Genomic DNA, 16,622 nt, shown 5'->3' on the forward strand with positions numbered 1-16,622 from the left:
TTGCTCTCAGATTGGTGAGAGCCAAGATAAACGAGGGCTGATGTGGCAAGGCCACTACCTTAGCTCTGAGAAATCACAACAGGGCTCCGATGTTTGCTTTTTTTTTTTTTTTTAACTTCCAACAATGATGAAACATTTGAGAAATGAATACAGCTAAAAACATTTGAAAAATTCCACTTCTTAACCCTGGATCATCAAGGGACATTCCAGAAAGAGTATAAATCCTTTATGTTTTTACTTACAATGATTTATCTCACCTATAGAGGAGGTTCATAAATACTGAGGAGTGTCAGGTTGGTGAGAAGAGAAAGTTAAGTACAAAGACAGTGAAGAAAATGAGGAGTTGGGGGGTGGGGGAATAGGCTTTGGAATCCAGAAAGACCTAGAATACAGAGTCTCTCTTCCATTACCTCCATATCACCTCCATCATGTGTGGCCTTGGGCAAGTTACTTAGCTTCTTTGTGTAGTTTTTTAAAATGTGTGTCATGATTGTACTTAACCTCATAGGATTTTGGATGGATTAACTTAGATAATACAGTCATGCACTGTGTAATGACCTTTTGGCCTACGATGACATTTCGGCATATATGATGGTGGTCCCATAAGATGAGACCATATAATGGCTATATCGTCTAGCGTAGGTGTGCAGTAGGCTATAGCATTTAGGTTTGTGTGAGTGCTGCTGTGATATTCGCACAATGATGAAATTGCCCAGCAACACATTTCTCAGAACATATCCTCGTCGTTAAGCAACATGTAATTGTATATGTAGAACACTCAAAAAGTATTAAAAATTGTTAATAAAATAATTTTTTCTGGAATTTAGAGCTTGTGGTCTAGAGAAAGTCACTTCAACTTTCTGTCTAAGATCTCTTGTCTATAAAAGAGAGATAATGCTTACCTTGGAGGGCTGTTATACGATTTATGTGAATTACATTATATATGAAGTGCCCAGTACAGTAGTACTGGCATGTAGTAGGGTTTTAAGAAATTCTAACTATTGAGGCTTGGCATTATGTTTAAAAAGCTTAAATGACATAATAGGATTTGAACTGTATCTGAAGGCTAGGAAGACATGGCATTCCGTAGAATAAAAAGAAATCCAGGCGGGGAAAATATTGTAGGTAAACAGCATCTTTTTCAGGTAATGTGATAGCGTGCATAATTAGACTTTCGCCAAGATAGAATTTGTTATAATCTGGGTATTCTCCCATCAGTTTACTTTCTTCTACCCTGTGGACCAAGGACAATCATCTGAATCAAGGTAGTCAATATGATACGATGCTTTCCCACAATAACAATCACAACAAGATATGACATGTATGCAATGTCATACATGGGCGCCCACAGGGGATGCAATGAATGCAGCTTATGAATCAACAGGGAGAATGTGGCCAAACTGAAATCCATAGGACTGAGTGCCACAGGAGAGGGACAACTGAGCTGAGTCTTAAAGAATGCATGAGTTCACCAGGTAACAAAGACAGGAAAGGCATTCCAGGCGGAGGGTGTATCAGCTGGACCCATCCTCTCACTAGTTTTCTAGAATAGAAGGAACCAAATGCAGGGTGCTGGGTGGCTCAGCACCAAATCAGTCTTGGTTCATCCAACTCCGAACAGACACCTTTGTACTAGAAACTGGATTCACTTTGTTTCTGATGTCCAGGCTCCTGGCTATATCCTAGTTCTAGTAAATAGGTCCCTATCTTATTTTCCATTACCTTTGCCTAGGCATCCAATTACCTGCTCTCTGAATCCACGATCCCATCTCTCCCATAGGGGTCGCTGGAATGACTTCATCTTTATGGCGTGTATGAGAAGCACGTATAGTCCTTGGGGAAACGGCTTCCCAGGCACACCTATCAACACACACCATGAACTGAAAACAAAATCTCGGGCTTCTGAACGAAATGAAACAAACTATCCCAGACTCATAAAATAAAGATGTCTTGTTTCAGCCCTTTTTTGCAAAAGGATACTGTTTCCTTTCTGCATGCTTTCTGTGACTGCTTTCACTAAGATTTTAAGTTGAAGCCCACCGTTAAATTTTCAGCTGCAGAATGAACCCAGGATTTTTGAATAGGCACATGTTTTGGGGACAAACCTCACACAGCTTAACAAGAATAATTTCTTGAGAATTTCTCATTGCTTGGGAAAGTTTTGTCTCCACTTTTTGTGCTCCTCCCATTAGCACTGTTTTCCTTTCCTGGTGGTTCACCTAACCACTTGTCAGTGATGACAGAACATCGCACCACAATGACATGACAAAGGCAGCTAGGAGGGGTGGCAGACCTGTCAGCCAGGTGAACACATGGGTGTCGAAAAGCAGAACACTGAGTTGTTTAGAATGGGTTGTCCTTTAAATAGCCACTTCCATCTAGGCAGCCAATATTCTCATCTTGTGGTATTTATTCATGGTGGTCAAGTCAACACAACGGAGTTGGGTAGGTATCAGTTGTGTCCTGGGTCAACCACTGATCGGTCCTAGGGCCTTGGGCCAGCTGCTCAGCTCTCAATGCCTCTCTCATCCCATACAACATAGAAACGAGGGATGTTTTAAATATGCTGAGCATAGTGGGTGGCATGTATTTCAGCAGCCAACAGGTGGCGGTAATTATTAATATATTATTATTGCCATATGGGTTGGACTAGAAATAAAGGGCATTGACTTAGTTGGGAACATCTTTAAAATTTAACTGTAAAAATCAGAATATAAATTTCAAGTATCTTTCCTAAGTCCTTTCTCTCAAGGAACCAAATGCTGCAAAAGTGTCCATTTTAACAGAACTGGAAAATACTGTGAAATAAATGCTCTTCTGACTGGTTACAACTTTTTCTCCCCAATCGAGTACATTTTCTTTGTTTTCCAGGACCTTTGCTATGTCTGGGTGGTGTCTTCAAAGAAGGTGAATTGGGTAAGATTGGCTTGATTATTCTGCACTCTGAACAATGCTGAGTTTGTGACTGGCATCCAGTGAGGGCTAAATCAAAACACCTCATTCTAGGTTTTATTTAGCCATGCTGGGTAATTTCAGGCACTCACTGCAGCCACAAGCCTAAGTAGATTTCTATCAGATCCTAATCCACATTCTGAGCAGAGCGATTTCTTTATTGCTTGTAATGACCCTGCAATGTAGTCATAGTCTCGCTTTATAATGCATGCTAAAGGCTGAAATGTAATTTAAGTGTATTTCACTTTCTCCAAGCACATCACTTTTTCCAAGCTATTATGCAGAGCTTATGGGAGTCCGATATGTTCCCTTTCATCTCTGGGAGGGGAGGGAGTAGTTTTGGAGAATTCCCAAGGGAAGCACTATTTGCTTCTATTATGCGCTCCCCTGCCAGGAATGCTCTTTCTCATTTCTGAATTTCCAGACATGGCTAGGAGAACCAGAGAGGGCCTCCAGGTAGGCCTGTAGGAACCTGCCCTCTTGTTCTTCTCCCACAATGTGACTCTGAGTTCTCCAGAAGGGCTGGAGGCCCAGGAGGTCGAGGGCCTTGCTGTGACCTGTCAGGAAGGGGAGGAAGTCTTCTCCCCTAGGCAAGGTGAAGTGTCAAGGTCCTGTGAATTCCAAGTGCTGGTCTCATCGCTTCAAAACAACCTGCTTCTGTCCTCCATGAGGAAAGCCAAGGCAGATGCTCCGAGAGGGAGTGGAGTGTAGGGGGGAGGGAGGGGAGGAAAATCACATAGGGAGGTAACAGCTGGGCATGGTGAATAATGTAGATAAACGATGAGATCCTCCACCCAGTGCAAAGGTGAATGGGTCAGACCAAAGCTTCCATATTCAAAGGCTGTATATCACATGATGGAATGTTTCACCTACAGAACATGTGGTTGACGTAGTCTCTGTTATTTATAACATGAAAATAGTTAACATTTATGGAGGTCTACATTACCTATCAGCACATGTAATCCCACAACAAGTCCACAAAGTAGGTAGGTACTACCACCAGCTCCATCTTATAGGAGAGGAAACAGGCTCGAGAAGGGGTCAAAAGCTGCCTAGATAATAAGTGGAAGAGCTGGGATTTGAACTCAAGGATGTTCTAAAGCACTGTTCTCAATGGGTGGGGCAGGGGTACTTAGCAATGCTGAAGATATATTTTGATTGTCATGACTGGGGGAGTAATACCGTCATTGGGGGTGAAGACCAGGGATGCTGCTAAACGCGTGCAGCACAGCACAGCTCCTGACAAAGAATGATCTGGTCCAAAATGTCAACAGTGCCGCTAGTGAGAAACTCAGCACTAAAGGCCAAACTTTTAACCTCTTTGCTCCAGTTTCTTTCACACATCCTGGAAGTATTCATGGCTTATCTGTTAAAACTGTGGAAATGCTAGGCACACCCACCGAGAGATAGAACTGGAAGGTTAGAGGGGAGAGCAGATTTCCACAATTTCTGGTATTTAATTTGAAAGCACACTGAGAAATATAATCCTGTAAGAAACTGGAATCAGGATTGAGTGTCTTTTGAAGGATTATGTGTCTTTCTTGAACTCTTCTGAATTAGGATGTTGGATCCTTAAAGATGGAAGCCACTTAACCAACTGCCTGGATGTTCTGAATAAGTAGGGGGTCATGGTTGATATTAAAGCAACCAACAGTTGCTTTCCACAGGCACTGGGATGCTGTGCATGTGGATGGGAGTGTGGTGGTTGGGCAGAGAGCTCTGGCTGACTCATACATCTCCCTCAAGTAGCCTCTCTGAGCTTAAGTAGGAGGAATCGGTTATTTCTCTGGGCTTTTAAATCACATTCCTCTGCAAAAAGATGAACGTTCCTGTCCTCTCCTTACTGTAAATTACCTCTTCTCTGATAGCTTTAAAATAACTCATGGCTCTCCAGTCACACACATTTTATCTTTTCTTTCTTTTATCACTTATCATACTTGCATTAAAAAAAAGATTTACTCAAGTCATATGTTGGTTGTGGGGAAAAAACCACATAGACAAGCAAAAAGAAGAAAATGAAAATCATTCCTGCAATCATTCTACCCAGAGATTAACTACTGTTAACATCTTATACATTTTTTCTATCCATGCAAATATCTTTCAAAAGTACTCTCATGTTGCATATACTGTTGCGGGGTCTACTTCTTTCACCTAGAATATATTGGGAACATCTTTCCATATGAATAAATCTCTCCCTTCATCATAGTTTTTACCTGTATATTTGCCTCTCTTAAAAAAAAATCTGGCAGAATGATGAGGACCCATGGGTGGCAGGCATGATGCTTCCTTGAGTTAAACTCTTCCTAAATGCTTAATGCTCCAAAATCAGGTGAGGGGGTGATGAAACACATTCAGCAGTCTTGAATGCAAAGGCTCCATGTTTGCAGAAACTTTGACAAAAAAGCAGTAGTCTTCCACCACATTTCCTACTAGAATTCTCCACTAATTCTCTGCCCTGAGTGTCGCAGGAAATGCTTATGGATACCGCTGAGAGGTAACTTCCTTCCTAGAGACATAGCAAATGTGATTTTGAAAGAGGAGGAGGAGAAAAGGGGAGAAGAGTGAAGAACAAAAAGAAAAGAAAAAAAAAAAAAGTAAGCAAGAGGTATCCAGAAGAGTAAGGGAGATGAAAGACAGCACGATCCAGGTTTTGAATGGAGCTGAGTGGTACCAGCCTGAGCCACCTCTGCTTACCCTCCCCCGAGGGAATGGGAGCTTCCCAATGAGGTCAGGCTGCACAACCCTGCACTCCTATTTAAATGCCTGCTTGCTCCCTTTTCAAATGCTCACATCTGGGCTCCATTACCAAAGAGGCCCTTGTGTTTGCAGAACATAATTTACAGCAGTGAGATAACAACCCCCAGCCTGGAAGCCTGGAGAAGTCACCCAGAAACCTGGGGGAGTTTAGACTCACATGGAAATAGAGAACTGGTTAAATAAATAATGGTACATAAATTATGGTGCATCTATACACACAAAGGTCACACACATATTTTGCCCATATCTTCGAGATTTTATAACTGGAGAAAAGACTAAGGTTTAATTCTTAAGTCATAAAGAAAAACCTATGTGCTTTTGCCCTACATGTTTTCTTTTTTTTTTTCTATGCAGAAGCATCATATGATTCTGAGCTGCTCCCTGTATCCTGGGGGATACAAACCAGGGATTTATTAACCCCTCAAATCTGTTTAGCTCAGGAGTAAATGAGACAATACATGTCAAATATTTAGCCCAGCGCCTGCCACAGGGTTTATGTCACATTTCAGTGGAGAGAAAACTTCTTGAGAGCAAAACTGTGTGGTATTTCACTTTTTCATAAACTCTACAACTAAAAAAACATTTTCTTATATTTGCAAAATCATTTTGTATCCCCTGCCCTCTAATTCTTACAACTTGCCTGAGACCACATTTGCCATCTCAGTGAATCTGGAATGTGTGAGACTCAGTCTGGTCCACCTGGCTCATTTCTTGCCTGGACCATTCTCTCTATATATGTATTTCTTTTCTATATATCTATAGCTATCTTTTTTGCAACAGCTTCCTATGTCGCCCCCGCCCCATTCCAGTCTGTCTTCAACACCGCAGCCAGAGTGAGTCTATTTGACATAGAAATCAGATGATTACTCTCACAAGCTCAAAACCCACAGGCCCAATACCAATGCTCTGCAGACCAACTCCATGTCACCTCCTGCTCATCTCTCTTTTATGGGTTCCCTCCAGACATGTGACTCTTCCAGGTTCTGGTACACACCAGGCATGCTCCTGCCACTCAGCCTGTGCACTTGCTGTTCTCTCGGCCGGAATAAACGTCCCCAGAGATCAGCAAGGTTTCCCTGCCTCATCTCCCTCTGTCTTTGCTCAATGCCACTTCAGGCCCTTCCCTGACCACTCTATTTAAAATTGTGGCCCCGGCTTAATTAGCGCTTCCTCTTCCTCTTCCCTAATGTATTTTTCTCCACGACCCCTCACATAAGACATCTTATATGTTTACTTTATTTAGTGTTAGTCTCCTCTCACTAGGCTATAGCTTTATCAGAGCAGGATTTTATCATTTTCCTTTTACCATTGCTGAATGTATCCCTAGCATCTAGCATAGGGCCAGACACATAGTAGGACTCAGTTACTACGTATTAGATAAATGAATCCATTCATCTAATACACAATGAATCCATTTGTTTGTGTTTGCTGATTGTGGTGGCAGAGACTTTTGCCTTGTTCACTGTTGTATCCCCAGAGTGAGAACAGTGCAGAGCACAACATAGATGCCAATATAGAAGGAAGGAATGAAGGAAGGAAGGAAAAGGGGAAGGATGGATAGATTCTTCACAGCTCAGAGTAGCTCCTTCCAGACATCTTCTCAGCACTTATTAATCTATATATGTTTATAAAACATAAACATCCCTGATGACAGTGACTTACTACTGCAGTGATTTATAAGGGGAAAGGTGGAGAGCCGGTTTGGGCAATGCACACCTCCCCCCATGCACTGCATCAGAATCCAGGCCAGGAATGTGGGTGAGTTGGGGGATTTCTGGTTCGAGGGGGGTAACTGCGTTGTTTGAAAATTTCCCAAGATGATTCAGATATGCCCCACCTCTCCCTCTGGAGAAGCCTTGAAATGCATGTATTTTTTCATGTAATCTCTTTTGTTAAAGTGATTCACTGTTCACTGTAAAAATGCCATAACTTACTGGACCTATCTTTGCTGTTGGCATTTGGATATTTCTAATCGTTTGCATTAGAAATATCAGTTTTGCATATTCTTGCAATGTGCTACCACTGGAGGGAATCCTTTCTCCTTGTGCAGGGTGATTGCACACCTCGGTGTCCAGGCACGAGGGGCTGTCGTGCTCCACGTTTCAGTGCACACAGCAATGCTGTGCTGATGTGAGGGGCCATGGCCCTGATCTCAAAAGGGGTTCCCACACTTCCAGAGGCTCCTGTAATGACCAAACGTCAAAACAGAACCAAATGATATCTTCAGATCTATTCTTCAGTCAACACAGGCAACCAAGAGGGTTGTTGGTGGTGTCTACTGAGATACAAGTGTGACCAACAGTTCTGTTTCCCCCAAGTAGCAGGTCAGATACCCTCCAGAGGCAGCCCACTTCACTGCGGTGTATGATAACCCTATTCATAAGACCTCACAGAACTACAGTCCACTCAGTGACCTCAGTCAGTTCACTGAATCCTTTGGTGTGTGCTTTTGCTTTATCATTTCTTTAATTAAATTGGAGTAACAACTACTTAATTGGAATAATAACAAAGAGTATAATGATCTCACTATTCTGTTGGGAGGAAGAATTAAGTGAATAATTAAAAACTTGATAAGGGTTTTAAACATGCAAGTGAAGGGAAAGTAATGCCAAGTGATTATGGGATGCTCTGAGATAATAACCCTAGCTAAGTGCTGCAACTCATGAACAAGCAGCAGGCCCATCTGGAATCTCAAAGACCTGTGTGAAAAGATAGAGCAGCCTCATGAATGACTGTACCCAGGGTAGACAGGGTTTTCTCCTCTAGTATTTGGAGACCCAAAATAGACCAGATATTAGCTGTCAAAGAACAACTGTGCAAATCTGGTTACTAAATAAATGGTATTTGTTAAATTCTTTGAAGGCACTGCTTTCACTGAGAGGTTAGGCTGCAGAAACACTACACATGTACACAAAGGAGAAAGCGCAAAAATGTTAACTGCAGCCTAAATTTTACTATAAATAACTGGAAACAGTCTAAATGCATAGTAGGAGACTGGACAACTGAATTATGGAAGTGCAAAAAAATAGAATTTTATATACCCAAAGAAAGATCTCTGATAAAAGTAAATAAAAAAGTAAGCCACCAAACAACTTGTCCTATCTAAGAAAAGAAGCAAATCAGGGGGCAGAGGTGATGGTTGAAGGCTGGCAGAGAGAATTTTTACTTTTCACTTTATATGTTCATGTAGAGTAGTTTGAAATATTTATAGTGATAATATAGTTCTTTGTGAAAAAGTATATTTTATTTATGTCGAGCCATTCTCCCTACATAATACAAGATTGAAATTTTGCTGTTCTCTGACCCCTGCTTAATCACTAATGTGGAATGCATCCTCTTGCTTACTGGTTATATTTTTCTTTTTCTCCATTTCTATGAAACAAGCATTCAGGGCACATTCTTTCCAGGACACTCTGATGTTTCTCTTTAGGATTCTGTGCACTTTTCCATACCAGCTATGTTTCTGGACAGATCACTACTATGCTACCTTCTTCCTGGGTTTTAAAAATGTAATTTCTTGTCACGGGGCCTGCCCAGGGTCCTGACGTGTGGATCTGGGGACCAGACCCTCCTCCCACAACCAAGCACACTGCCAATTCCGTGGGGCCTGCCTGGCGTCCTGAGGCATGGAGCTGGGAGCCACTAGCAACTAGGTAAGGAGCATGCCAAAAACATCACCTCCATGTGGGTGGCCCATCACAGCCACCACAATAACCATGGCTCCCACAGAAGTGGCTAGACACCACAAGCACCGTGCAGATGGTCCGCTAGACACTGGAGTACATTGACACAATGAGAGTCCCCAGCAGAGACCAAAGAGAAGAAGAGGATGTCTCTCTCCACAAAGCCCATTCCAGAGAGACAGAAGAAGCATCTGCTCTACGATAATATTGGGGGACGTAAATACACCTCTCAGCATTGGACAGATCATCTAGGCAACAAATCAACAGAATAACCATTACTCTTTCAGAAGGAGAGAAGAAATCTAGGGTTATCAGAGGTGGGAGGGGGATGGGGAGAGATTGGGCAAGGGGCATAAAGAATAAGTGCGATTTGTAACACTATATATGCTAGTAATATTGATTTGATCAACATATGTTAACATTGAACCCCCAAAATATGTATAATCAATTATGATTCAATAAAAATTTAAATAAATAAATAAAATAAAAATATAATTTCCGAGCTGGCTGGTTAGCTCAGCTGGTTACAGCATGGTGCTGATAACACCAAGGTACAGGATTCAATCTCTGTACCGGCCAGCTGCCAAAGAAAATAATAATAATTTTTAAAAAAGTATATATATCTATATCTGTATCTATCTATCTATCTCTCTCTATATATATACACACACACATATATATATAATTTCTTCTGATAAGAAAAAAATTCTAAGCCAGATTTTAGAGCAAAAAACAAATTGGGGGTTGTCAACACTTTATTTGCTGAGTAAGAAGCAGCAACACTCCACAATCACCATCAATTCATATAAAAAAGATCCTTTTAAATATAAAAAGGGAAGGGCATCTTTTGGTTTTCATGGAGCAGACCGAATTTTTTTTGAAAGGTGTTTGTGAAGTTTGATATAATTTTACCAGGTAATTATAGTAAAAAAACCATGAAAAACAAAAAAGAAAAACAAAAGCTTCCACCATCATGGCATAAAACAAAGCACATTTTCATCACCCCAAAATTAACATGATCTCAGAATATGGGACCATTCCTCAGGTTGATCTAGCTTTAGGAAAATAAATTAGATTTATGAGAAACGTACACCTTAACTTATTTATCATTTTTTACTTCAGACCAGAAAAACAAAATTTATCATGAAATTTTTCATCAAACTTAGGATAGTGGGGGCAGAGGGCCAGCACATATGAAGAGGCTTTCAGCTGAACTGGTAATGTTTTATATCTTGAGCTAAGAAGAGGAACATGAGTATTACTTAACATTTGACTTATCTTAGATTGTGAATAATTAATGCTAAAAATATATTTCCATGACAGGCTGGCTTTGAGAAATCACTGATTTAGTTAAATGCATCCATTTCAGGATATGATTAAGTGACTTTCCCAAGCAGAGCTCAGAGAACAAGTCAAGGACTCTTTGTGTTTGTTTCAGCAATCGCTCTGCATGCAAACAGAATTCAGATCTCTGCACTGTTAAGGTAATTCTTTCCACGAGCATTTGTTTGCATTTTATCTTCTATTCAAATTAAGGCATGAAATTGTATAAAATTCAATTACTTCTAAGTCCCTAGAAAACATTATTCTTACATAAAATGTCACAGCAAATGTTTGCCATTTTTCAAATAAGAAAAATCCTGTAAGTATGTTGAGTGAGAAACAGTCTTATATATTAAAATACATTATCCATGTTTTTTCAGCTTTAAATTGATCTAAGAGGCTTTGAGGAATAAAGGAAGGTGATTCTATCCTTCATCTTAAAGAAAGCAGCTCCACACAGTCTGTATTGTAACTTGGTCCACAGACAAAGAGAATAGAGAATCTCCTTCATATAATATTTTGATAGGTCTCTTTATTTATTCTCTATCTCTGATCACCAGAAATGCTAAAAACACAAAAACAAAAATAGGAGAGGGGAATGCTGCGTGCGTCTTCAGATACATACCTCACGGCAAAGTGCAAAATGGCTGGGCCTGGTTTCTTGGGCAAATCGTGGTCAAGAACTCGGTGATCTAACTGCAGCCAGTTCTGCTGACCTCTGTGAGAGTCAAGCAAAGAATAGGGATTAAACAGAAAGTCAGAAAAGTTCAATAATACATGGTGCTGGCAAAGCTGCAGGAAACAGTTATACACTGATTGTAGGAGTATAACCTGTCACATCTGGTAACGAGATTGATTTAGCAATTTCTATCAAAATCACAAAAGCATCTATCTCTGAACCAGCATTTCCATTTCCATGAGTTTACCAAGACAAACTTGCACATGTGAAAAATTACCTGTGTATAAAGTTACTCATTGTAGCACTGTAATAGCAAAAAGGCTGGAGATACCTAAATGTCCAATAGGGTAATTGTTAAAAAATTATTTAAACTGTATTGTGAAATACAAAGCAGCCATCAAACAGGCTGGAGAGCCTCTTTACAAACTTATTTTAAAATTTTGCATAACAAGATGCATAACAGTAGGTGTAGCATATTGGCTTTTTTTCTGGTGGCTGCCCAGTACAGGGATTGAAGCTTGGACCTTGGTGTTGGCCATTTTTTTTTTTTTTTTTTTTTTTTTTGGCTGGAGAGCCTCTTTACAAACTTATTTTAAAATTTTGCATAACAAGATGCATAACAGTAGGTGTAGCATATTGGCTTTTTTTCTGGTGGCTGCCCAGTACAGGGATTGAAGCTTGGACCTTGGTGTTGGCCATTTTTTTTTTTTTTTTTTGGAATTACAAAGCTACTTTTAATACTTTGGGGTGAGCCCCACAGGAATAAAAAACACTGGGAAGGGGTAACCCCAGGAGTGGCCTAGGGGGAGACAGACTACCTGAAGGGAAGGAAGCCCAAAAGGAACTGGCTGCAGACTCAGGGAAAGGGAATGTCACTGGTGCTGGGACCTGTGAGCACTACAAGAGGAAACATGGGCATGGTGGGACTGGCTCCAGGCACACAAAGGGCAAGAGGACAGCCATTTTATAAAATTAAAAACGAATAGGGGCTGGCCAGCTAGCTCAGTTGGCTAGAGTATGGTGCTGATAATACCAAGGTCCAGGGTTCGATCCCTGTACCAGCCAGCTAACAACAACAACAACAAAAAACTAGACATACAGATGTATGTGCATGTATATATTAAAAAAACCTCTGAGAGGATAAACAAGAAACTGGCAATATTGGTTGCCTTTTGAGGTAAAACAATTAGGCAGCATTATATTAATCTTCAAATTCTTTTTAAATATGAAATATGAAATATTTTAGTTAAGAAGGGGGAAACTTCTGATTTAATGAAATCAAACCGACACAGATAACAATACCACAGCTTTTTAAAATGTACAGAGCTGAATACTCCCTGCATGCTGTTTCGGTGTATCTATTACAGATTTACTAATTTTCAAGCATGTATTTGTTTTTTTTCTTAAGAGCCTCTTCAAGTTCGTGGGTATGAACAGTTCTCTCAGGATTTTGAACTCTGCGGGATCAAAAGGATTGATGACATTGTAGCCTGGGATTGTTTACATGACTTCCCCAAGGTTGTCGGACTAGTCCATCCATTTCAACTGTAAATTGCCACAGGGCACAGACCCCATTTTACTTGCTTACATAAAATTCAACTTCAAAACATGCTGATGATGGTGGGTTGGGATGCCAAATTGTAACAAAATCTATAATGAGGCAGAAGACATTTTCCAACTTATTTTGGTCCTTGAGTAAATAATTAAAAAACCAAGTCAAAAAATTCTTAACTGTACTCATTATAAGTAGACAGGAAAAATGGGCATAAACAATAACAGTAGTAGCAATAACAATAGCTACTTTCTAGTGAGCAACTACCCTGTGCCAACTAAGCAGTAACTTTTTATATATTGAAGCTATATTTTACAGTAAGTCTGCAAGGAAAGTGGCAGAGCTGGGATTTGAACCCAGGACTTTCAATACAGGAGAAAATGAGACTGAAGGGTTGAATCAACTTCTGTAATAACTTTTGGCTCTGTCTCTGTCACTTACCAGTTTTAACACTGGAAAGAGCATGCCTTTGTTTCCATAATTATAAGGTAAGGCTTCTGATAACTGTCCCTAGCTTACTCCATCAGACTGTGCAGACCAACCATAAAGCAAGATTTCTTTTTGGCTAGAGTTATATCAGTGCAAGGCCCATCATCTCAGGCCCATTGAAAGAGATGGTGATCAAAAGTCACAGTTGTACTGTAAAGCCTATTTTGTTACTTCTTCATAAACAAAGGCTATTCAGCAAAGCCTTTCAAAACATGGGAAGGAAAAAAAATGAAATGGGAGAAGGTGTGGGAACCATTACGGTGACCTGAAGGGCCGCTGCGTCAGGAGGGTCGTGACTGCCCTCTAGGGGTGAAAGTCTTACTCTGCACACAGACCTGCAGAAAGTACCATCAAGTGTAACCTCAGGAACGCTCACGAGACCATGAGTTTGTTTTTGTTGGTCTTCATTACTACTTTATTACGTAACTGCAGTCGATTTTTCCATTTCTCTCCTTGATCTGTAGACCAGGGTATAGTCAATAGGTAGATTCATTGACACAATGTCCCCTACAGCTTCGCCTTACTGTATTTAAAGTTCACCAGAGGAAAAAGGCTAAGGTGGCACTGAGGCTGGAAAATGCAATGCAGACAGAACCCTGGGAGGGATCTGACTACGTGGCTTTACAGGGGAGGGGTGGGGGGAGTGCTGAAAGAAAATACTTTACCAAAATATTTACCAGATGAAGAAAAAGAACTAGGCTTGTGACCAAGACATTCCAAGGACCCTTAGATATAAGCAATTTTCCAGGCCTGTTCCCCAGAAAGGTGGACGTGGCCAATCTCCCCCCACCCACTTCCCCCCCAAAACACAGTTCATACTTCTTCTGAAAACAAATATGATTAGAGACAGAAGACACCTTCCCAAACTGGTCATACTTCAGTAACAGACTCTGCTGTCACTTGCAGGGAAGTGCTCAGAGGACATTTTGGAGCCAGGGTTCTTGGAAAGACTATAACCATTGACGGCTGTAGCCAAAGGAGATAACTGGAAGAGAGGCTTGCGTGAGTCATCCTTCTCCAACCTAGTTTTAAGAAAGAAATCCCAGGAAAGACAAGGAGGAGGGAGGCCCAAGTCATTAAGGGAAGTCATTCATATGATTCTTTTTCTTTCTGAAGAGAAAGTCTTACGGTCTGAATGCCTGACTCTGCTCTCTCCAGCTTATGCTCAGCCGAGCTTGGAGCTTTCCCAGAAGCCTTCCGTGTGGCTTCTCTTTTCCACCGTACCATGAACCTTGCAGCCCGAGGAAGCTCCGACACTGCAGTCTAAGTCGTGTTCCTCCTCTGCACAGCAGCCCGGGGTGCCTCCCCATCCGTGTAACTCACAGGCTCACCTGTGATCTTGTCCCTCACTCACCTCTTATTCTACAATCGGGCCAGTATCCCCCGCATCGGGCAAATGTACCACGGTCATCACCATGTCCATGCATTTGCCCACGACATGACTCTTGCCTGGAATGCAATCTCTTCTCCCCTCTATCTAAAGTCCACCTGCCCTGCGAGGCCCAGCTTCAGTGACCTCCTGCATGAAGTCCACCCCAGTCCTCCTTCAGCCTCCTTCCGAACACTCACTGCTACGACCACTAATGATAGGATGACAGCTCCCTCCTGTTGTGTGCCTGTGCTATGAGCTCCGCATTCCAGATTTAAGAGTATGTAATACTAGTACCTTATTACAGGTGCCTTGTGTAATACTTACTGTATAGGTACTATTATGGCCATTGTGCAGATGAGAAAACTTGCGTGTCAGAGATGTCTCCTGCCTCCCCATCAACCCTCATCTTATACCACTTTCCCTCTTACTTTCTAGAGTCCAGTCACACTGTCTTTTTTTTTTCTTTCTCAGAAAACAAACTCAAACAAACCACAAAAGCCCAGCTCAGCCTCACTTCAGGACTTTTACACTGGCTCTTGTTTGGAAACTCTCCCAAGCTTTTGCAGAACTGGTTCTTGCTTTTCACTACATGTCACCTCCTAGAATCCGTCCTGGCCCACCCCAAGTAAAACTTCCCCTCAGCTTTTCTTGATCCTGGCCTCTTATTTTATATTCTTCTGTGCACTTATATTTCTGGTATTTTCTCATTTAACTATTTGTTTACCTGTTCTGCTAGACTATACCACTGTGATATAAGGTCCATGAAAGCAGGAACCTTGTCTGTGTAGCTCACAGCTGAATCCCCAGTGCCTGGAACAACTCCTGGCATTGAGTGGGCACTCAAGAAATATTTGTGAATGAATAAATTACTCTAATATTCATGTTCTTAGCCTTGATTCTATGTGACTTTTCCCTAAATTATAGTGCTTAAAGCAATTACTGTTTATATCATGTAATGTAGCCATTATGTATTTAGGGTTTTATGTCTTATACTGTTTGCTATTATTTCATTCATATTCATACTGAGCCTCTGTGTGTGTGTGTGCACGATCAATCACTGATTCCCACGAACGGCTTTGGCTTTCCAGCTGGAGCTTGTTGTCAGTGAACATGTGCATTTCCTGTTTCATCCAGCAGAGGACAGATAAGAGAGTCTCTCAAACAGTTGTTGGATGAATAGACATTTTGTGATTCAGAGTGAGGTGGGTGATGTCCAGAGTACTTTTTTCTGCTTTGTTGAACCTTATTCAGGAAATATCCTGAGTCCAGAATCAAAGTTTTCAGGTTTTTATACATCTCCTGACAATTGAGCTGCCTTGTTTTTGCCCAGCCCAAGTCTCAAGCCTGCAGGCATTTCCTGGAGGTCCCAGGCTCATAGCCCACCCAGGCTGGAAATAATCTGAAGCCATGAGTTGTTAAAAACAAATTAACTCCTTGAGATTATTTTCCACCTGATTAAGCTGAAGAAGTCTTAAATTGGGAGGGTTATGGAAAGAATGCTGGGTGGTTGGCCAAGATATTTTGTGTCTGGAACACATTTTCTTGAATTTTAATATTTAAGGAGCTCTTTGGAAATTATCTCCAGGAAGGGGGAGGATTCCTCTGATATTGTAACAGGCTGCACATAATGTAGGCAAATCGGGCTGTCATAAAACAGCACCCCCCATATGAAACAGCTAATAAGTTCAAACGCATTCACTTACACAACCTTAAATTCTCACAAATTTATTTTTATATACCTGCCTCATTTTAAAGAGGATTTAAATTGTTCCTTTTTTTTTTTTTGTCTTTTTTTTTTTTTTACTGACCGGTAAC

The 16,622-nt window shown here is 41.1% G+C and overlaps 1 protein-coding gene across 2 annotated transcripts in view; it reads right to left on the reverse strand.

The window, feature by feature from the left end:
• The window catches only part of FRMD4B (FERM domain containing 4B), a 208,103-nt gene that overhangs the window by 87,817 nt on the left and 103,664 nt on the right, over positions 1–16,622 (reverse strand). For both annotated transcript variants that reach the window (XM_008567202.1, XM_008567201.1), the window contains exon 4: positions 11,341–11,433. In XM_008567202.1, coding sequence (XP_008565424.1) covers positions 11,341–11,433 — 93 coding nt within the window. The remainder of the gene's footprint in view (positions 1–11,340; positions 11,434–16,622) is intronic.

Source organism: Galeopterus variegatus, unplaced genomic scaffold, assembly GCF_000696425.1.
Source record: "Galeopterus variegatus unplaced genomic scaffold, G_variegatus-3.0.2 Scaffold303, whole genome shotgun sequence".
Taxonomy (NCBI): domain Eukaryota; kingdom Metazoa; phylum Chordata; class Mammalia; order Dermoptera; family Cynocephalidae; genus Galeopterus; species Galeopterus variegatus.